Source organism: Eublepharis macularius, chromosome 4 (genome assembly GCF_028583425.1).
Source record: "Eublepharis macularius isolate TG4126 chromosome 4, MPM_Emac_v1.0, whole genome shotgun sequence".
Lineage (NCBI taxonomy): Eukaryota > Metazoa > Chordata > Lepidosauria > Squamata > Eublepharidae > Eublepharis > Eublepharis macularius.
The window spans coordinates 163324018-163345589 of NC_072793.1; the positions used below are offsets into that span (position 1 = coordinate 163324018).

The 21572-nt window shown below is 45.7% G+C and overlaps 2 protein-coding genes and 1 non-coding gene across 6 annotated transcripts; all 3 read right to left on the reverse strand.

Moving 5' to 3' along the window:
- Positions 1-4076: 4076 nt before the first annotated feature.
- On the reverse strand, positions 4077-12947 carry DDX39B (DExD-box helicase 39B). Of its 2 annotated transcripts, none has more exons than XM_054976417.1 (11): positions 12869-12947; positions 10383-10616; positions 10120-10247; positions 9894-9986; positions 9242-9425; positions 8277-8395; positions 6322-6453; positions 5955-6064; positions 5558-5702; positions 5126-5273; positions 4077-4888 (listed from the first exon to the last, which is right to left on the reverse strand). In XM_054976417.1, the coding sequence occupies exons 2-11, from the start codon at positions 10591-10593 to the stop codon at positions 4872-4874; spliced, it is 1287 nt and encodes a 428-aa protein (XP_054832392.1). In that variant the 5' UTR covers positions 10594-10616; positions 12869-12947; the 3' UTR covers positions 4077-4871. The 2 variants fall into 2 exon arrangements, with proteins under 2 accessions (XP_054832392.1, XP_054832393.1); XM_054976418.1 differs by having other exon boundaries at positions 12804-12892.
- LOC129329496 (small nucleolar RNA SNORD52) lies at positions 5428-5494 on the reverse strand. Its single transcript, XR_008596984.1, has one exon. It is a non-coding gene; the product is annotated as a small nucleolar RNA SNORD52 (small nucleolar RNA).
- A 4114-nt stretch (positions 12948-17061) lies between the features above and the next one.
- ATP6V1G2 (ATPase H+ transporting V1 subunit G2) lies at positions 17062-19730 on the reverse strand. Of its 3 annotated transcripts, none has more exons than XM_054978282.1 (3): positions 19649-19730; positions 19418-19440; positions 17062-17299 (listed from the first exon to the last, which is right to left on the reverse strand). In XM_054978282.1, exons 1-3 carry the CDS (start codon positions 19728-19730, stop codon positions 17165-17167), a joined length of 240 nt encoding a protein of 79 aa, XP_054834257.1. In that variant the 3' UTR covers positions 17062-17164. The 3 variants fall into 3 exon arrangements, with proteins under 3 accessions (XP_054834257.1, XP_054834255.1, XP_054834256.1); XM_054978280.1 differs by having other exon boundaries at positions 17062-17338; positions 19340-19440; XM_054978281.1 differs by having other exon boundaries at positions 17062-17338; positions 19340-19447; positions 19638-19730.
- Between the last annotated feature and the right edge of the window lie 1842 nt (positions 19731-21572).

Below are 21572 nucleotides of genomic sequence, written 5' to 3' on the forward strand. Positions count from 1 at the left end.
CAAAATTAAACCTGTTCAGAGGCTTCCAACCGAGAGCTCAGCTAGCAGAGTATCTCTGCATACAGAAGGCCCCAGCTTCAGTCCTCGGCATCTCCAGCTAAATGGGATCTCAACATAACGAAAGAGACCACAAATGACATGAAAATTCAGATAAAAATTGTACCTCTTAAACTGTACCATTCAACATAACCATAACCAATACTTTACAAGTTGATTAATAATCCAATTTTCACAGCTCAGACAGGGTTGTTGTGAGTCCTGTATTAGGAAGCGGCACACACAAGGTTTCACAGTGTCAGGAGCACCAATTGTAATTGTTTTCATGCAGTAGCATAAATCTGTGCACGGTTCACAATCACACCTGGATCCCTGGCAACTCTATTAAGCCCTTTAGTCTGCCATTCCCTCCACATCCTGGTCATTCTAGCATTCCACCTAATCCTCCCATATAGTTTCAATTTTTTTTTTAAGAGAGCCGCTTTGGTTCTAGAACCACAGGCTGAAGACTCCATCTTTAGGGAACTACAGAACAGCAGACTATAGGCCTGTCTGCTGGGGCATCATCATAAACTGGAAAGGCATCAGTCACAAAGCATGTACTTTGCCTGAAGATGGTTCCAAGTTCAACCTCCAGCATCTCCAGTTAAAGGATCTCATTAGGCCTTACCAAATGAGGTGGCAGAATGCTGAGGGAGCAGGTATAATTTACTGCACCACTCCAGACTACAGGCGAAGTATCTTTTTTTTTTACTAACTTTCCCTGCATTAAACAGGAAGAGGACTTGACAGAGGCTAGAAGACCTGCTTATCTGCTTGCAACATTCCCTCCTCCTAAAGTGTGTTAATTCCTCATCAGGGCAGGTTTTGGAGGGTTGAAGGGTTCCCCGTTGACAAAATGTGTACTCTGGGAGTCCCCTGAACAGGAATTGATTGAATTTGTCAGTAGAAAAATGGGAAACTGCCATCTCTGGGGCGTATCCTGTTACTCAACACCCTGAAGTTGTTTTTCCTTTATGAACATGTTAAGAGAGGTAAGAATCCAGGTTCTTTAAATGCCCACAACTGCAAATATATCCTGTCCTTTGACTCTACCACTGGAGCATTAGCTGAAGAGCCAATGGTGATGGGTGAAGAGGACTGGGCTATAGATGAACGCACCTCTTCAGGTTATTGTGTAAATTTTGAGTTCTCTGGTATTACTGCTTGGTATAATTCCACTTTCTTTGTACGGGCTGGGATTGGGGTTCCAACTGCCCAACCTAATATCAGCTCCATCCCCAAATCCTGGCATTGCACAGAATCTTCTCAACTCTTCCATACATTGCTTTCTACATTTGCACACAATGAGGTCTGCCGTTAGTCCCTTCCTATCAGTTCAATTTTGCAGCCTCTAAACAAATCTGCCTCTTGCAGGTCCAAAATTACACTGCACGTATGAAAGCTCACTTCCCATATAAATACTTCCAGGAGTTGAAGTTAATTCACCAACACTGGAACCCACACATTGCTGTCCCTGGGCTCTATTACATCTATGGCCAAAATGCATGGAAAATCCTACTAAATTGGACAGGAGCATGTGGGGTTGGAGAGCTCCAGCTCCTCTAGTAATCCAGCATCCCTTCCTAGAACACACAGGTTACAATTTGGGTTCCCAACCCCTCTTCATATTAAGCAAGGCTCCCGAGACCCTTATAGGGACCGAGCATAGTATGTGGTGGAGAAAGCTTATGAGAGCTGTACTTCCGGGTATAGGTGAGCTGGAATGCACATTTTAAAATGTATTAGGCACCAAGAGAACTGAACAGGGAATTCGTGATGCTGTATTAAAACTGCAAGAGAAATTCCCTAGTTGTTGTATCCAGAATTGTATGGTGTTAAGATATATTGACTTTGCAGCAATGGTGCAGTATACTTTAGACAACGCTTACCATACCTATGTAAACCAGTCTGGAAAGATGACGTTATTGATGTAGCTCACATCATAGCTCACTTTTAACTGTAGCTCACAACAGTTAAAATGGCTGCACAATGTTAATCAGGATCCTGTTGGGATCTCCCTAAATCCTGGGGATCGGTTAAGTTAGATACCTAACATGGAAGGGTTGGTTTGGAGAAATTCTGTATTTCCATAAAGTATGTAGTTATTATTCTTGCTATTATTGTACTTGCTTATGTACTAATCCAGCAGCTCTTACGCTGCCTTAAATGTTGTTTCAGAAACACAAAACAATGACAGACACTGAAGCTCCTTCTTTTAGAGATGCAAGAAAAGCAAAGGAGTGAACAAATTAATCTAATGCTAATGAATATTAACCAGCAAAAACAGCACAATTGTTGCAAGAGTCTGTTCATTCAAATATCTGATGTATGCAGTGGCCATTGCTTTGCTTGGCCAAGAGGAAGGATTGAGAAAATATGACAGAAGCCATTTTCTATTAATGAGAAACTGTGCTGTCTGAGCAACTTGAGGAGAGTAGCTGGGAATGTATTCTTGCTGACTGGGATAGGGAAGTGTTCTTGCTGATTTGAATGTGACAGAAGGAATGCGAGCTGTGCGCCTTCATTTCTACTGTTTACATAAGCTGCATGCAAAGCTCCTTCAAAGTCTCTATATTCATGGTTCTCTTCCGCTAGAGCTACCCAATCTTTGCTACTCTCAATGTAAGTTTAAACGAATACTGAGTGTTCATAATTTCTACATCTTCTATGACAGGTTTTGCTTGTATATATTTAGCACTGATAGGTCATACAACTATAAATTGCTACAGTCATCTTTTCTTCACCTACCCCTAAATTGAAAACATATTCCTGTAATGCGTTTTTGGATACACTAAGAACACCATTTGATCAGTAATGTGAGCCAAGTTTCAGATAGCAGGTGAGAGCACAATCAATTAAACCTGACACATTAAATATGCAGAAATCAGTTAAGAGGAGCATACTTATAGAACAGATAGTACTCAGTAGCATAGTATTGTTACCGATATGGGTTAGTAGATCAACAGTATCACATTAGAGTTCCCTAAGAACTGTGGAGTATGCCACCAAGACCTGGAGACTTAAAATATTTTTAAATTTCCCCAACAGGTCTAGAACTTAATTTCTCATCTTCAATTTGATTCAGAGTTCTTCCTGAAAATAGTGGCTTTGGCCTGGGTGCATGCCCCATCCTTCTCAGTGAACGCAGATGCAAAGAATTAACTTTTCTTCCATCTCCTCTTCCATTAAGCAATCCTCTTATTGTTTGGTCATCCAACTGCTTCTCGGGCCTGTTTCCTGCTCTAGATAAATTTAAAGAAATGCTTATTGTTTGATGGTTTTAGCAGTCCACTAAAATTCTCTCTTCACACGCCTACTCATGTATCTTGCCAGACCTTGTGGCCCTTTCTGTTCACTTCATTGCAGCAGACCTTCCACTTTTCCCAACTAGTTCCATTTCTGTAAAGTTCCCTCTTTCAGAATCAAATGGCTCAAGCGCATTTACCCAATCAATGTGAGGGTACTCACTCATTATCTGCATTAGTCACCTCATTTCCTTAGATTCAGAGTAGTTAGCCACGTTAGCCTGTAGTAGCAAAAAGAGTCCAGGAGCACCTTTAAGACTAACCAACTTTACTGTAGCATAAGCTTTTGAGAACCTCAGTTCTCGTCAGATGCCATCTGACGAAGAGCACTGTGGTTCTCGAAAGCTTATGCCACAATAAAGTTGGTTCGTCTTAAAGGTGCTCCTGGACTCTTATTTCCTTATGCACTTCGAGATCAGCCTCAAGGATTTGAGCAGGTTGACAGTACACCTCCACTTTCAAGTAAACCTTCAGGGCCCAATATTTCAACCCGTATTGCTTCTGTTGGTGAGTTTATTCCCCTAATGTTTTCTAACTTATTTGATTCTATGGCCTCTTTGATAAAAGTTTTTTGCGCCAAGTCCCTTCCTTCGTTTTACATGATGGCACCCGCCATGTGGCTGTCATGGATCTTCCCAACGAAATAGATACAAATGTCACATCTCATCGTAAACAGGACAAAGCTACCCCCTCCCCCCCCAAGCTATACCAGCAACAGGTTATACACAAGACTAGTTTAATTAGATACCCATAAGAGCTGGGCTCCTTTATTAACAAAAGAGGGGGGGCAGGGAACCAAGAGAAAAGAGAACAAGCTACAGCTAAAACATCAGTCTGTCACTACTAGCTTATCCGCCAAGACATACCACCTGGGACAGGGGGTTAAATTTTCACATGCAAACACATGTTTTTAAAAAAGGGAGCACACACATACAGGAAAACACAAAACAGTCTTGAAAACGGCATGAATGGGCATACAAAAGGTTCATATTTTTAGTTTTTTCCTCCCAGGAGGTTTTTTTTCTATAAAACAAAATGTAATTTTAGGCGCCAGGGATTCACAGAGCACCCCTGCTGAAACTCCTCCCCCTTTATGCTTCCCATCATGGAGACAGATCTCTGGGTAATGCCAACATAAGGATAAAGTGGAGCTATATGACTGGCGGAGTCCCAACATCTTGCTGGTAGGCAGTAGAGATCCATCTGGAGGCAGGCGTCCCTTGAAGAGGCACCTACACCGAGACTCCTCTCTTCTTGGTGCCAGATGAGCAACGGGACTCCAGCCCAGCAGGATTTCCCCTTAGGCTTCCGAGTAGTGTAGATGATGTGTAAATGCTGGCCCCCTCCACTACACACATCCTAGAGACAGCAACTCTTCCGTCCCCCTCACAGGAGTGGTGTGAATGGGTGTTCTCCAGACAGTCAAAGCCACTTCATTCTCCATCAAGTGAAATTAAACGTGAAGTTTCAGGGAAGTGGACGAGGTCAGGAATTAAAACCAAGGTCGATGTAGAGGAAAGGCCCCCTTTATCGGGTCTGTTCAACTGCAGGGATACACAAACATGTTAAACAGGCAGGGCAAGCGCTTGTGTGTTTCCACAAGTAGCATTTCCCACAAGGCCAGCAGCCTGTTTGCTGTTTTCCCTGCACAGCTCACGCTGCAAGCCCTCCTCCCACTGCAAAGCTGAAGGCAATCCTACTTAGCCAGCTATCCCACCTGCCCAGCTTTCCAACTCACATACACTCTTTCCTATCCCCAAATTCATGTTGCTATAACTCACTGTAAGAAGAGATGTCGATCTCGTCAGGCAGCTCGCTAATGTTCACCTCAAAGCGGTCCTGCACTTCATTCAAGATCTTAGCATCATTCTCATCTGACACAAAAGTGATGGCCAGACCCTTTGTCCCGAAGCGCCCAGCACGAGCCACCTGCGGAGGTAAAGAAAGATGGGACCTGGTGCTTTTTCTGCCATTCTGGCTATGAGCCTCAAGCAAAGGGGAAAGAGATTCAGTTCCTCCTGAACCAAACGAGACTGGCCAAGAAACTATGTGACACAGTCAAACCCACACAGGCTAGAATTGTTGCTCAGGGCTTGAAAGAGACATCAGACCGTATCAGAGACTCTAGTCTGAGCAAACTCATCAGCGCAACAAGGGCACTCTGGCCCCTTCTTCCAACCCAAACCATTCTCCAGCTCGCCTGCCTCACTCACCCGGTGAAGGTAGGTGTCCGAATCCTCCGGCATGTCATAGTTGAAGGCAATGTTGACTCGCTCTATGTCCATGCCACGACCAAAAAGATTGGTGGCCACCAAGATACGGCGCTGAAAATCCTTGAATTGCTGATACCGCGACAACCTGCAAGACCCAAGCATCGTATGGTTCATAGGCTCACACTATACCACCTTCTCCTGCTAACCAACTCCATGTCTGTCAAGAGCATCAACTTCTCCTTATGTGACAGTGCATTGGCTTCTGCGGGGGCCACTGCTCAGGGCTTAGAGACGCATCACTAAAGGAGTCAGAGACTCTAGTCTGAGCAATTTCATCACAGCAAGTGAGCCTCTCAGTCAGCCACTCGCACTGTGTCGCAAGTTTGGGGGTCCTCACCTTTCCTCCTGGGGCATCCCTCTGTGTATGGCAATCGCTGGGAAGTTCTGCTCCACCAGAAGCTGAGCCAATGCTATGCAGCGTTGCACGGACTTCACAAAGATCACCACCTGGAGGGGGAAGGGAATGTAGTTTCATTTCCTCATATTTATGGAGAGACCAGAAACGAGGTATCTTATTCGACATGCTGACTTAAAAACACCTCTGAAATGCAAACACCGTGACCACCTTTCCCCCTCCCAACATCTGACCAAGTTAACACCCTTGTCTTTAGAGAAGCAGAAAAGAAAATGCTTCCTCGTTCCAATGAGATTTGCCCCCTCCCAACCCCCGTGTCCCTGAGGCAGGGTCTAATCCTGGGAGGCACCTGATTGAACTCCAGCACATCAAGCAGGTCAAAGAGCTTGCGGTTCTTCTCGTTGTCTTTCAGTTTGACATAGTACTGCTGCAGCCCGTGCAGCGTCAGCTTGGTCTCGTCGTCCACGAAGATCTCCATAGGCTGAGGAGCAAACCCAGGGCCGGTTAGACCAGGGGCAAGGCTGACCTGGGCTCGGAGGGAGGGGGGACAAAGCAGCACAAGTGCACGCAGGAGCAGCTCTAACTTCCTTGCAAACGCACCCTTACCCTACACAATACACACACAGCCCTGTGTGCCCTCCCTGATCTTCCAGCCCCTCAGAAAAGAGAAAAAGCAGATGGCCTACCCCACCACCTCCCATGTCAAACAGCCAAGAGCTTCCATGCAAGGCATCCTGGGAAGCAATGTTCTTCCCATTCAGCTAAGAACTTATGAAAAGCACTCTGGGAAACAGCTCACCGCTGCCACGGGCAAGGTCTTCCCCCCTTTGCATAGCACTAACGTATCAGCCACTCTGAAGGCCAAGTTACGAGTTTTAAGAAACAGGAGATTTATCTGCCTCCAGAAACTAAACAGGAAAATGTTGATTCCCCTCCCCCTGCCTTCCCCTTTGTTTTCACCCAGCCTGGACATCACGGACAAAAGTGCTCACAGAAGAAATGTATCGATTGTCTATTCAAAAGCCCCAGTCACCTGAACTACTCTCCTCTGAACTTCAGATTCTTTTCCCCAACATGCAGAGGGTCTCATCCAGTCCTGCAAAACCTTCTCTGCATCACAATCCCCAGCATGCACCAGATTCCCGGCTATCTGCCTCGTGACCTGGCCTCTAGTGTTTGGCTTCCTCAAAATGTATGGTAAAGCACCCACCCAAGCAAATGAAAACAGCAGCTCCTGATTAGCTCTCTTCTTCCCAAGAATTCATGCCAGGTAACCTCAAAGCCTCACTGTTCGCTTCAGAGGACCCACTGGATTAGTCCTATTTATTCCATGATTCAAGGGGCATTCCCACATCCACTCTATAAAAAGTGACCACAACCACCTTTCCTATCACTTGAGCTAGCAAGTTCCTATAGAGACAAGCTCCATATACTTCCCCTCCCACAATGGGATCCCTGAAATTTAAAACAATCCCTTTCCTAAACAGGGCAGGGAAAAGAAAGGGGTAATAGCTCAGAAAGAAATAAAATCGGTTTTGCCAGTTCAGAAGAAAAAAGGATAAAACTTCTCCTCCAGGTCGCCAGGCCATCTGCTCCACTGGCTGCTGCCGATCTCTCGGATCTCTTGGAGTCCTTCGCCGCAGGTCTCCGGAGTGCCAGCCAGGGTGAGTGGGGAGGGCAAGACAGGGCAAGGAGGGCAGGAACGTGTACATGCGTGCTGCAAGTGTGTGTACCTGATGAATGCATGGCGGTAAGGAAAGAAGAGGTACACTGGCCTGGGTGTATGTGGGCCAGAATCTTCTGAACATGCGTGTATGTGGTAGGCCAGGATCTTCGGAACACGCTGCCGACAGGTAGATGGATCCAGGCAGAGGGAATGGAGGGAAACAGGATAGCAGGAGAGGCGCGATGAATTCTGCGCCACCCGCCAGATGTGGAAGTACAAGAGGATCCTTCTGGGATGGATCCCCCCCAACAGAGTGGACGATCTTTAAGCCAAGCGTGCCAGCTGGGCAGAACCAGATTATGGTCTGAGTGCTCTCCAGCCCTATCAGGAGATGCCTGTCATTCATGTGTGTGGGTGCGCTGGCTAGTGTAACCCGAATGATCTTCCGGAAGGTGTGTGCCCTACAAGTGCCTTGACGGGATTGGGGGAGGTGATGGGCAGCAGCGGTGCAGCCCGGTGCTCTGCAGACAAGGGTGGTGTTCTAGGCTCCACCCCCCCCCGCTCCTTCCCTGGATGGGGAGGGAGGGAGGCTGGCTGGCTGGCCAGGTGGATAAAGAAGGTAGAAGGGATTTAATTACGTCTTGCATGAATTTGCGGCACACAGGGCGAATTTCCTTGCTGAGGGTGGCACTGAACATCATGACCTGCTTTTCATGCGGGGTCATGCGGAAGATCTCCTGGACATCCCGACGCATATCTGTAAGGGGGGGGGGGGAGTCAGAAAAAAGGACAAAGAGGTCAGAACTAAAAGGATTCTCCCTTCTGTCCTACTCTCAGGCTGTGGCCCATAAACGAAGTTATTTCTGTTTAAATAACCCTTAACAGCTCCCTTGCTGAGCTCTCAACGGACTTGGAAGGCAGAAACAGAAGCCTGGACTACTCTTTAAAGCATATAGGACTGGATAACTGTATGTTATGGGAACGTTGTTCAAAAGGATATTTCCTCTACCTCTTTCCAGTGGGAGGGGGGGGAAATAGGGGGAGAGGGGGGAGAATAGTCACTTCCTTTCCAAAAGTCAACGTCAAAGGAATGCTGGAATATCTCCATGATTTCACCCCAGCAAGAGAGCTGTACTGTAGCTAATCAGTGATGAAACCAAGTAGTACTTTTTGTGGGAAGATGCTGCAGAGTGAATTCTAGCCCCAACTGGAGAACACGCAATCTTGTAAAGGAGCATTTTTCTGGTATGGCCACTTTAAGAAAGGCAGGCTGCTCTGCTTCCTTCTCCTTACTGAAGAACCAACTCCAATGAACAAGAGAAGTGCCTCAAAGCTGAGTTATTTCGAAGAGTTGTCTTCCGATGGTGGTAAGTGAAATATACCACTCTGAGAAGGCAAAGAAGCTAAACTCCCACATACAAGGAATGTCTAAAGACTGCAGATAACTGAAGCCATCCCACCTGCCTGGAATAAGCTGCCGCTGTTCTTTCTGTCCAACTCTCGACTGCTGGCACACCCGTCTACCTCTCAAAGATCTGGCTCTCAGCACCTCCCACGTTCCCATCCCTACCTTAAGCAACACTGGCTGTCCAGCCCAACTCACCGAGCTGCTCGAGCATCTTATCGCATTCGTCCAGGATGAAATGCTTGATGTACTTGAGGTTGAGGCTCTTGTTGCGGGCCAAGGCCAGGATGCGGCCCGGGGTCCCCACCACAATGTGCGGGCAGTTCTTCTTCAGCACCTCCTCATCCTTCTTGATGGACAGGCCTCCAAAGAACACCGACACCTGGGAAGGGCAAACGAAGAGGAGGTGGCCAAAGGGGACTAGAGAGCTGTGCGAGAAAGGAAGCAGCTACTGACGAGACCATCTCCCAGCTCCAACAATACCTGCCCCATTCGGGGTGGGAGGGCAATACAAGACATGACTGATGGCAAGGAGAGTTACAGAATGAAGTGTAGAAGAGAGAAACGCATTTTCAGCGAGGCTTCTCATCATGCAAACTGACAATAGCAAAGACAGCAGCCTGAAGGCATGTAAATCAGGAACTTATGTAAAATGTGGTATTAGATATCGCTGATTATAATGGAAATGGAACAAACCTCTGAAATCCTCTTACCCCTTCTCACAATCCACTAAGCATAGTACCACTGACACAGGTGAACATTATGCTCAATATCTGAGTAGGACAGAAGCAGCCCCAGTCCTGAGGCTGGGGCTTCCAGTCCCCCAGCTGCCCCAAGACTCGGCTCTCACCTTGACACTGGGCATGTACTTGGAGAAGCGCTCGTACTCCTTGCTGATTTGGAAGGCCAGCTCACGAGTGTGACACATCACCAGCACCGACACCTGCCAAGGAGAATGGATCTCTCAACAAACGTCCTTTCTTGTTTCTTACATCATGATTCGCAAGTCCATTTTACTTGGTTGCTTTTCATGCGGATTCTGATTCTGCCCCCACCCCTTCCCTTCCCACGCCTACCTGTCCTGGGACTGGCTCTAGCTGCTGTAGTGTAGCAAGAACGAAGACAGCCGTCTTGCCCATGCCCGATTTGGCCTGGCAGAGGACATCCATGCCCAGGATGGCCTGCGGGATACACTCATGTTGCACTGCATTGAGAATGGAAACAGTCAGCACCTTTGCTGCTTCTGCTGCAGGGACTCCCCAGAAGCTCTTGCATTCAGCTCCCCTCCCACACTGCTAACTCCCCCCAAACGTCTTCTCCCTAGACCTCTGGAGCTTACCTTCTGAGGGGTGCTCAAAACCACAGTCAACAATGGCACGCAGCAGCTCTGGCTTTAGCAAGAAATCACGAAACCCAGAACTGTGGATGGAGACATAGGAGCCCTTGACGTCCTTCTTGGATGGGACATCCACCCCTTCTCCTGCTGCCTGGTTTTCAACCTCATCGTCCTCATAATCCAAAAGCTCGTTGTCAACGTCATTCTCAGTCATGGCGATGCCTCTCTCTCTAAGAACTGAGAGGAGTGGTGTGAAAGTGAGTCTCAAGGGAGGGAAACCCTCCTGATTCACAGCAGCACCAGAGAAACCAAACAGGGGTGCGTTAAATAAATAACAAGAGAGAGAAATTGCCCTCCTGCTGTGTGTAAATTAGCAGAGGAGAGAATCTTTCCGCCTTCTCGCAAAGGTGCATTACAGACAAAACGCTTTATGTTGTAGGATAACTTAACACGGTCCTCCTAAAATGGCATACGCTGTTTTCAAGGAGCATCAACACATTAAGAACTAGGGCAAACCCTCCTGAACAGTCTAAAGCAGCCCCTTGCTGTCTGCTATTAATGCAAGCACGGCACAAAAAACGTGAATAGCCAGGTTTCAGTCCTACGCGCATCACATTCTGAAGAGATAATTACACCTCTGCCCCTACTGTATAAAAAGGAAAAAAAGAAGCAAGAATCCAGCATACTCAAGGGGCTTAAGCCCCACAAATGGAGGGCCCAAGAGTTACATGCTAAGCTCCAAAAGGCAACATGATTGGGAAGTGGAGGGGCTTTTACAAGTGTAGTATGAAATAGCTGGCTGATTTTTTTCTCTGTTTTCATTCCTCTCCATTCTTCACAACCCAAGCAGATTTAGATACCCACCACCACTCCACTCGAAACAAACATTTCAAAACTGAGGAAATGGCGGGCTGGGAGGTACAACGAAATACAGCCAGATTTCCCACTTCCATATCCATGCAGATGAAACAAACTCCCTACAAACAGGTCCAATCAACAGCAGGGCATTTTTATAAAGTGAACAAAGGCATGCACAGCTTTGATAACGAGGAAAATTTCAGGCATTTTTACTGCATTGTACATATTATATCTTTTTACTGTCTTTTTTATTGTAATCCACCATGGGTCTCCGCAAAAACTGAGAACTAGAAAAAAGTAAAGAAAGAAAGACAGAGACCTGCTTCACAACCTGTCTACCAACAACTGAAGAAATTAGGGGACGGCAGAACTAAATTGCATTCCACTATCATGAAGAACTCATTTCTGAGAGGGTTCCCTCCCCCAGTATCTGCTTACAGCACATTGGCAGGAGGGGTGCCCTACAGAGATCTCTCAGTTGAGAGGTCAATAAAGGACTCCTTGTCCGCACCTCCTAACACCATCCCAGACTTATTTCTGAAGCAGCTTGTCCTTCTTGGCAATATAAATCCCACCCACTCAATTCCCCAAAAAACATCACCCCACTACGGCAAGTTAGTTTCTCAAATCTATCTAATTTTAAGGAATATAGTTTGAGAATGATCAAGAGTCACCATTCCTACAAAAGGCAGTCATGAAACTCAGGGCAGGAACAGTCTTCCTAGCAAAATAGACACGCATCATATACACCAACCCGGGAACTCTAGTTGGTCATTAAGGTGTTACTGGGCCCTAATATGGCTATTCTACTACAGACCAACACGGTTATACTTAAACACCTGAATCTCCCCCCATATGAAAATTTCAAATGGACAGTTAACTCCTACGTCAGGCTACCTACCATTTATTGCACTGCAACTTTCAACAGCTCCCAAGCGCCCACACCCGACAAAGTTTTCCATTAATTTTCTAAATAGCTGGCAAGAACGAAATAAAAGTCTTCGAAATCGCAAACTGCAAAAAAACCACTCCGGCGGCTGCTGCTGCTGCAAATTCTTGCATCACATAATTCCCTAATCACGATGCAGCATTCGCAGCTTAACCCCGTTTTAAAAAAAAAAAACCTCTACTACAAATTGCAAAATATCCATTCCCCCCCCCAATCATTATGTGATATCGCTCCTGCCTTCATTTTCATTAATATATTAGAGGACACCCTGTTAGAAGGGAGGGGGGCACGTACACACCATAACGAATCTCTACCTTTTTATTTTCGCTACCAATTTCTGGTTATGGGGGAAAGTAAGAGTTAGCGCTCCCTAAATGGCCACGTGTTTAAGACCTAGAAAGCAAGGCAGTGTGGATGCTCTCGGATTACGACCCAGCAAGGGGAGCACAGCAGCGCGCAATGAACCCGGCGCCATCTTGGCTCCCTATTGGCGCTACAATGGCGGGGGACGAGACACCCACCCCTCCTCCAAGTCCATTTGGAGCCCCTGCACGGGGAAATGGCCTCCCCATACACCCGCCATCGGACAGAGAATCGTTCCCAGGATCTACACCCACCCGAGTGCGGGACGGATGGCCACTGAGGCCGCGGATGCAGAGGGGATTGCGAAGGGGCGCCTTACCTCCTGTCAGGGGGAGGGGCCGCACAACTACTCCGGGCGGCGATCACAGCAGAAGGCGCGTGGCTTCCGGGGAGGGAAGGGGTGGGCCGGAGATTCGAAAAGGGCTGAGCCGCAAGGACCCTCGAGGTTTTGGCTCCGCCTGTCTAATCCAAAGCCTGATTTTGGGGGGGGGGATTAAATTAGCGAAGAGTTTATCCCATGGAATTTAATTTTTTAAAAAAAACAGTCTATGGATTCAGCTCGGCCTGGAAGATGTCGGAATACGAGGCTGCGCGTATCAGATATTTGAGGAAGGCGTTTGGAATAGGCGTTCCGCTGCAGAAATTTAAACTAGGAGTCTCCCATTGCTGGGGCTTGGGCGCTTTCAAATAATTTGCAGAGGAGTTAGCCGTGTTAGTCTGTGGGAGCAAAGTCAAAAAGAGTCCAGTAGCACCTTTAAGACTAACCAATTTTATTGTAGCATAAGCTTTCGAGAATCAAGTTCTCTTCGTCAGATGCGTGATACAGAGACTGGTCAAATATAGAAGAGGAGGGAGGAGAAGAGGAGGAGAGAGAAGAGTCAATTGGGGGGGAGGGTGCAACCAAAACATTCCTTTGCTAGTATATGTAAACATCTCCTTTTGGTGTGTGGATCAGTTGGCTTCAAAGGAGTTTCCTGTTAGTTTGTAGCAGCCAAACAGCTAGACCATCCAATTCCAATGCAGTATGAGCCTTTGACAACCACAGCTCTCCCTGCCAGATGCATCTGACAAAGAGATCTGTGGTCCCCAAAAGCCCACACCAGGTGCCACTGAGCTCCCCCAGACCCCGCCTCTGTAATTTGGAGGCTGTCGTATGTAACGCCTGCGGGATTGTTTTCCACCAGGCGATGGGCTCTTAACAGCGTGGCTGACGGAAAGTCACAAGGCGTGGTTTTTCTGCGTCCGTTGCAGTCTCTGCACTGGACAACTTGCACCTGCTGGGTTTCTGAATATGAGACGGCTGTTAAAATGCACATGAGCCTTGCCAGGAGAAAATGTGGCAACCCAATGGGAATTTTCTACAGAACTCCCTTCAGCGAGTTTCGTTCTTGAAGACTGTTTGTTACAAAACCACAGTTGCTGTGATTTGCAATAAACCTATTTGTCTTTAAGGTGTCATAAGACTCCTTTGTGTTTCTGGGTAGCCAGCTTTGTACCAGCCCTGTTCCTTTGCCTTTAATAGCAGCTTTATATGAAAAGGGTTTTTTTTTCTGTTAGGGAAATATTGGAAACCTTTAACCTACATTTATTCGGCCTGCTGCTGTTAAAGATAGTGGAACAGGAGCAGCAACACTTTCCCATCATGTGATGGCTTCTGCAGCATCATAAGGAATATACATTGCTGTTTAGATCTCATCGCTGGTACTCTCCGCGCCCTCTTGTATATTATGGCGATAATAACCTGGAGGTAGTTACGGAATTATTCTGAAGATGGCTGAGATAATGTGCATGAAACATTTTTAACATTAGAATGAGCTTTAATAATGTTCAAAGCACAAGCCAGCATTTTAAAAGATAAGCACTTTCAAGCTCTATTTATTCAATCCAATGGCACTTTAATATAAGTGATCAACTCAATGGGAACTTTAGTTGTATATCATGTCCTCAAGGTTGACAAGTCCCCAGCTTCCCACACCCTAAGACTCATGGGGCAGGGCCTGATGATGATGTCACATTGAAATCAGTAATAGTTCTACTGCCATACTTTGGAGTTGTATTTCATGGCAACTGTGAAAGTGTGTAGGACTGTGACTACACGCTTTCACAGAGTCCTCTTGTGGCTCTTGATTGACCACAACGGAAGTTAACTGTGCACTAAATATGAAATGCCTGCTAGGTAGGGTTGCAAGCTCCAGGTTGGGAAATTCCTGAAGATTTGGGGAGTGGAGCCTGAAGAGGGTGGGATTTGGGGAGGAGAGGGACTTCAGCAGGGTATAATGCCATAGAGTCCAACCTCCAAAGCAACCATTTTCTCCAGGGCAATTGATCTCTATGGCCTGGAGACGAGTTGTAATTCTGGGAGATCTCCAGCTAGCACCTGGAGGCTAACAACACTGCTGTGGGCTGACCACCAGCCCTTAGATGTCAACCTATTGTCCTGAGAATTAGCCCCTGTTGTGATCTGTTTCCTTACAGGCCATGGGTTTGTTATAATGTTCTTGGTTTTGCCAGAGGGGTTCCGCCCTGTGGCCTTTCTAGGCCGTGAGGGCAACTTCTTGCGCACTCTGGGGTGCGCACCCTGTCTCCTAAGTAAGGGGACAGGAATCTGGGGAAACTTACTAAATCTTCTTTCCCAAGAGCTTGGTGAATGTTAATTGGAGATAGGCATTACCCTGCATATCAACCAGAACCAGTTTAAGATATACTGAGGCCCTAAGTTATGTAAAGTTTTAGAAGCCCCTCGTGTGAGGCTCTAAACTTGTAGTTTACTTAGCTTGTGCATAAATCCAGTGAGCCTATCTCCCAAACATTTCAGACTTTTAACTTTGAGTCTAGGAGAGTGATGTTCAGCTCAGTAATTTGGGAGCCACATGTGACTCTTCTAAGCACCATTCCCTAAACGTGGCACCCACTGTGTGTTTCTGGAAAGTAGGTAACACCTTTTCCCATTGGAGACTGAGATTGACATTTGGTTCCCATCTTGAAGCAACTGCTGCCAAAAGAATGTAAACGCTGCCATCCTCCCTGAGATGCAGGCCTCGTGCCAAAGATGTGGCTTTTCTGGTTGATGGTAATTGCAAATGTGGGTCTCTATGATCCACAGAATGAGTAGCACTGGTCTAAGGGAATCTGGCTTCCAACCATTTCTTTCAGCCATAAGGTTACCATCTTCTTAATTATTACTGCCTTCTTAACAGACACCATGCTTGAATTTGTGCCTGTTTAGGCAACTTATTTTCTTTAGGATATTTTTATGCTGCCTCTCCAGACTATTGCTCAATGAAACTCTCCCCATAGGAAAAAGATATCAGCACTGCTAAGTTATAACCCTTGAGTCCCAACCCCTCCCTAGGCAACACAAAAACAGTTTCCACACCTCTTAAGTCCCTTCCATGAAAACCAGTATAATGTGTACCATCCTTTCTTAATTACAATCCATTGGTAACCATGCAAATACATATCTTGGCTATCAGCTCCACACTTTAATCATTGGACTATACTAATACCCCAGAGAATCCAGAAGTCTTGCCCCACAGTTGTATAATTATCACTTTCTCACATATATGACCACATATAACTTTATTAATGAGATAATGCCTATTTGAACGTCCATTTGTAGGTCAACAAAGCAGGAGCAGGGGAAAGGATTAAGCAAAAATATTGGAGTAGAGTTGTAGCTGAGCGGACATAGAAAGCCACGTTGTCAGGACGTATACACACACCAGCAGGAAATGAAGGGGCATGCCTAGAACCTCTTGTTTCCTAGTCATATTCCTTTATGCCATGGGGTGGAGCAATGTAGAGACAAGAGCGTGGAAAAGTGACAAGGAAAAGAATAGGCCCATTCTGCTAGGAATCAGCTACGGGGTTCCCTCAGCCCTCTTAAAAATCAGTTAGGGTTGGGAAGCACTACAAAAGTTGGCGGTGGGGAGCCAGGTGCAGATTTAAAACTGAGGTAAAGGAAAGTGCTGAAGGTATACTTTTTTTAAAGACATGTCTCAGGTTGGAGTGTATATCCTGAACAAATATATGACACTGTCTTATATCAAGTCAAGCCATTGGGCCACCTAGCTCAGCATTGTCTGCACTGACTGGCAGTAGCTTTCCAGCATCTCAAGCAGAAAAAGGTCTTTCTCAATACCAGCTACCTAATTTCTTTAACTGAAGGCACCAGGGATTGGAATGTGATGTAGGGGTTAGACTAGGCTCAGCCACGGAAGCTTCCTGTGTGACTAGGCCAGTCATATACTCTCAACTAAACCTACCTCACAGGGCTGTTGTGAGGATAAATGGAGAAGAGGAGATTGGTATGGCCTATTTAGGAGAAAGGAAAGGTATTAAGTAAATAAATAAATAAACGGGAGTTCACCTAGGGAGTGTTTATATGGAACGTTAATACCATGAAGTAGAATGAATAGCCTTGATGGGATTCAGAGGTTAGATGGTTTTCATGGGGAGGTACAGGCAGTTGATGGGGGCTGAGATTCTAGGCAGGCATGTCAAATTCAATCTCTAGCAATTAGGAGACTTGTCATTGCAAGGGGATGGTGGAAGATGTAGGTCAGTGAAGTGTCCTAAGTAACCAGGTGGCAAGTGCAGGACAAGAGTGAGTCTTCTAGACAGCCAAGCGGTAATTGAGGTGGAGCTGAGGTTGCACATCCCAAACATGAGTGAGAAGCTGACGCAGCACTCGATCTTTGCCCCGAGCTTGCCCTCCTTGCATTGCCTGCAATTTCTTGCGTGTCTGGGCCTCCACCTCAGCAGACAAGTTTCCTTGTGAGCCCAGAGCCTGAGGGGGAAAAAAGTGCTGTCATTCCAAAATTGTGATCACTGATCGTTATCAATGGCACTTATTGCAGACACTAGAGTTATAGATCCAGCAAAAAAAAGTAGCACATATTGAAGAAAAGGATCATCTGCTTTAATGTGGTTTTTCTTTTCACTTTGCCTTTTATAAAGCCTATCCTGAAATTTGCCCTTTTAGAAACTGCTATAGTTTCTAAAAGGGCAGATTCCTTTTCCCCAATTCTCCTGCCTGGAGAAAGGAAAAGTCTATATATTCAGAAGCACACATATACAAAAATGTTATATCAGCACCAGGGGCAAAACATACAGGGACAACTTTACATCTATATCTGCCAATAAAAAAAATTACAAACCAAATTCCAATAGAGAGATTTAATCCAAAATTATGAGAAGGAATGTCTTTGTCTTCGTGAACTCACACATCTATTGAGATCTTCAAGCAAGGATCTTGATCAGAATTTGATTTAACCATGAACAAAAGCGAATATTCTAAGTGTGCACACATGCTTGAAAGAAAATTCATTTTTGATTGAGGCTGGGCTGCAAATTTTGGGCCCTTGGGGCAAGGCCTTCTCTGATTTTTGTATTTGCTTACTTCATTTATAGCCTGGTTTTCTCAGTGAGATGCAAGGCAAATTATTTTTAACAAAACTGAGAAAACATGGGGAACACTTTTCCAAAGGTGACCTGCCTCAGCCTACAACTAACGACAGTAAAAAAGCCATCTTCTTATTCTAACAGGCTTTTGTGAGGAAATGTTAAAATGAATGTTATAGATAGCATGGAATTAGTTTACAAATTACAAACTCCTTTTATTTATATAAAACATTTCTCTGCCGCCTTTCCACCCAAATTGGGTCCCCAAGGCGGTGAACATTAAAACTTTTAAACATTAAAACAGCTTTTAAAATAAATTATATATAAAATAAACAATTAAATAAAAACATAAATATATGCAATAAAAACATAGAAAAACACAAACACGCATAACAACCAGGAAGGAGCTCCAATAACAGTTTTATGGTTTAGCACCCAATACCCTCTCCAGCAAGTGTCCCAAAGATAAACCCACAGCTGCATCCTCATATTACACCCCACCCTGCATGATGTCTAAGGAAGGATATATTGACTATTTCTTTAGTATCCCATCCAAGGTGCCTAGGGTAGGTTGCAAAGAATCTTTATCTTATCCTGCAGACAACCTTGGGGGCGGAGGAGGGGGGGAGTTCTCCTAGAATTACCACTGATCTCCAGGCCACAGAGATCAGTTCCCTTGGAGAAAACAGCAGTTTCAGGGGTGGGCTATAGGGCATCCCGTCTCCACTGAGCTTTCTTCCCTCCCCAAACCCCACTCTCCCTAGGTGCCACTGCCAAATCTCCAGAAGTATCTCAAAGAGCCAGCAACCCTAATTCTCTGGCCAAAAGTGTACCAACCTGTGCGCATCACCGGTGGTGAGCACAACCTCATGCATTGGACAGAGGTTTGGAGTTCAGCTCTCCACATTCTGTGATCTGTCCTCAATAACACATTGACTCCGGGGTTAGCTTGGCAGGTTCTTCCTTTACACAAATGCCACAGCTGGATTCTAGTGTTGCCAACAGGCCTGGAGAAAAAATGCCCTGCCCTCTTAATAGAGGCTTACAGGGATGTTATTTGCCAGGGGATATTACTGACCTCCATACTGTGAAACATGTCAGCTGCCCATTAGGCCTCTGATCAAGGGACAGGACCTTTCCCCCCAGGCCTTTTGTAAGCAATTCCCAAGTACTAACTAGGGAGATAGCAATGAAGCGAGGCCCTGTGTTTTCAGCTCTTCTCCTTGGTGGGTCTCCAATTCTCATTTATTTTTATCCCCCCCCCCAATTTCTCATAATGCCTCTTTAAACATCTCTGAATAAAGCAATCCAGTGCTATTGATTCCCTTCCTGTTCCTCCCTTTAAGACCCAGATTCGCTTTGGACAGCCCCCCCCCCCCAATCTCACCGCTTGCTGCTTGTGCTGGAACTCTCTCTCCCGCTCCAAACGGTACTGCTCAATTTCAGCCTGGGCCTCTTCCTTGGCCTGCTTCAGCCTCCGTGCTTTGCCTGGGATGTGGGGTGGGGTCGAGGACAGATGGAAGGGGAGGTGGAAAGAAAGACAGATCCCCTATCAATTATCTCCTACTGCATCCCCTGCCAAGCTTCCCCTCTGTTGTAGCCTATGACTCCACAATTCTCTTCCAGGGGAGGTCTGGTCCTCTGCCCTTAAACTCCCCCCCCCCAACCCAATAGAAAAACAGGATCCTTGGCTCACGTTTCCGAGCCTCTGCCACCTTCTCCGCAGCCCTCTTCTCAGCCTGCAGCAGCTGCTGGATTCCCTGGGTCTGGCTGGCCATGGTTTCTTAGCAATGATGCTCCAAACGGACTAATGCTCCTGCATCCACTGAACCGGGTACCACATCCTTTTTGAGGCAGCCTTGGGTCCTAGTGCCCCTCTTGTCTCCTGTTCTGTCAGTCTGGTGCTCTGTCTTTGTAGACAAACCAGATTCAGCTGGATACGAGGCTTCTCCCGTAATAGCTGTGTTGAAAACAGAATTTCAGCAGGCACCCCTTTAGCATGGCATGCATTTGCAAGGGTAAGAAAAACTGCCTTGCCAAAATTCCCTCTTCAGCTATTAGAGATAACTAGAGACATATGATTTCTTGCATTTGCTCATCCAGATATGTCCCAGATGCTTATTCCCATTCACCTCCAATCCCATTTCCTTGTAACACTTCAGATCCAGTCTAAAAACTCTGAACATTACACCACACTAGGATCTGAGATACCCATTCTGTCGTGGAAGCTTGTGGAGGGGCCTTTGGGGAGGGACAATCACTCCCTCTCAACCTCATCTATTTCAGTGGTAGAGGCTAATTTTTCAAGATCTGGGAAACTGGAGCATTAAATGCTAGGATGGCATGAAGTTACACAAACTACATCCCATCATACCACATCACCACTCAACATTCCTGGACAGACAAAGCAGTACATTTTTTTAAATTAAAAAATATATTCCCCTTTGAAAATCCGAACACTATGCCTGATTTGACTTTTGGTTACTCAATTATATTTAAATAATGTTAAATAGTGTTAAATAATGTTACATTTAAATAAAGCTGCATATCACAGATCTTACTCATGGTTGGCTTGTCCTGCCTTGGATACTGCTTTTTCACAGTATCATAATGCTTCTGTACACTTCCCAAATTCCCCTCTCATCTTTCCTATATTCTTTTCCAAAACCTATTTGGCAGCAGTGTTTTGAGAAAGGTCGCAGCGAAGCTGGCAGACATCCATGGGGACAGGATCTATCTTGCCCACATCAGCGCCCCTTTTCCTGCCCCTCTGCCCCAAACAGGCAATTTCCCTTGCTACTGGATTGGCATTTGAGATCTAGTTAACTTTCTATAAAAAAAGGCAAGCCGTATTGGCGGTGACGCACTTTTTATCCTGGTGCGCCTGCACAGGAGCACCAGGATAAAAAGTGTTTCGTGACCAATGTGGCCTCTGGAGGGAGCCATGGCGGCGGGGCGGCCAGGCGAGCCAGCCCACCCCTTTGGAGGGAGCCCAGCACTCCTGTGTTTTCTAGGGCCCGTTTTTTTAAAAACGGCATCTGTTGCTAATAGTGTTATAACACACTGCCCGTTAGGTTTTCTGAATTTCCAACTTTCATATAAAGAAAAAATTAAAAGTTAAGTCCTTAGTTCCTTTTGTCGCTGAGATATAAGGGGAAAGATATATCTCTGCAATAAAAGATTTAAGTCAAAAACACTATGAATTCATATGGACCTCACTGCCACAAGAATTAGCGATGGCCACTAAGAGATTCGACAGACTCTTGGAGGATAAGCCCATAAATGCCTATAGGCCATGATCAGGGCCATATTATTCATAGGGCTGACTAGAATGAAGCCAAGGGGCCCAGGGACTAGGGGCCCGTCAATTTTTTTTTGCTAAGGCATACTCCCACATAAATTACAATTGATTCTCTTATATAGCCTCTATTAATAAGATAATTAACTGCTTCATTATTGAAGTGAAACAAATTGTCTCTTATATTAAAACACTTATCCATAAATTAGTTTTAATCAATAAAAAATTTATTCACTTCAAAATATTACAGTATTGAACAGTTATACCCTCAAAATATGCTTTCTTGAAGAGTTCTACTCATGCAATAAAAATATTTTTAAAA

What these genes read in the sequence shown, in the direction of transcription:
- DDX39B (XM_054976417.1), bottom strand. Translation starts at nt 10,593, where the DNA reads ATGACTGAGAATGACGTTGACAACGAGCTTTTGGATTATGAGGACGAT. An exon ending in TTTTGAGCACCCCTCAGAAG is followed by an intron (nt 10,248 to 10,382) that starts GTAAGCTCCAGA and finishes TTCTCAATGCAG; the next exon opens with TGCAACATGAGTGTATCCCG. An exon ending in GGGATGCCCCAGGAGGAAAG is followed by an intron (nt 5,703 to 5,954) that starts GTGAGGACCCCC and finishes TGGGTCTTGCAG; the next exon opens with GTTGTCGCGGTATCAGCAAT.
- ATP6V1G2 (XM_054978281.1), bottom strand. Translation starts at nt 19,730, where the DNA reads ATGGCCAGCCAGACCCAGGGAATCCAGCAGCTGCTGCAGGCTGAGAAG. An exon ending in CTCGGAAACGTGAGCCAAGG is followed by an intron (nt 19,448 to 19,637) that starts ATCCTGTTTTTC and finishes ACCCCACCCCAC; the next exon opens with ATCCCAGGCAAAGCACGGAG. An exon ending in TCCAGCACAAGCAGCAAGCG is followed by an intron (nt 17,339 to 19,339) that starts GTGAGATTGGGG and finishes TTTCCCCCTCAG; the next exon opens with GCTCTGGGCTCACAAGGAAA.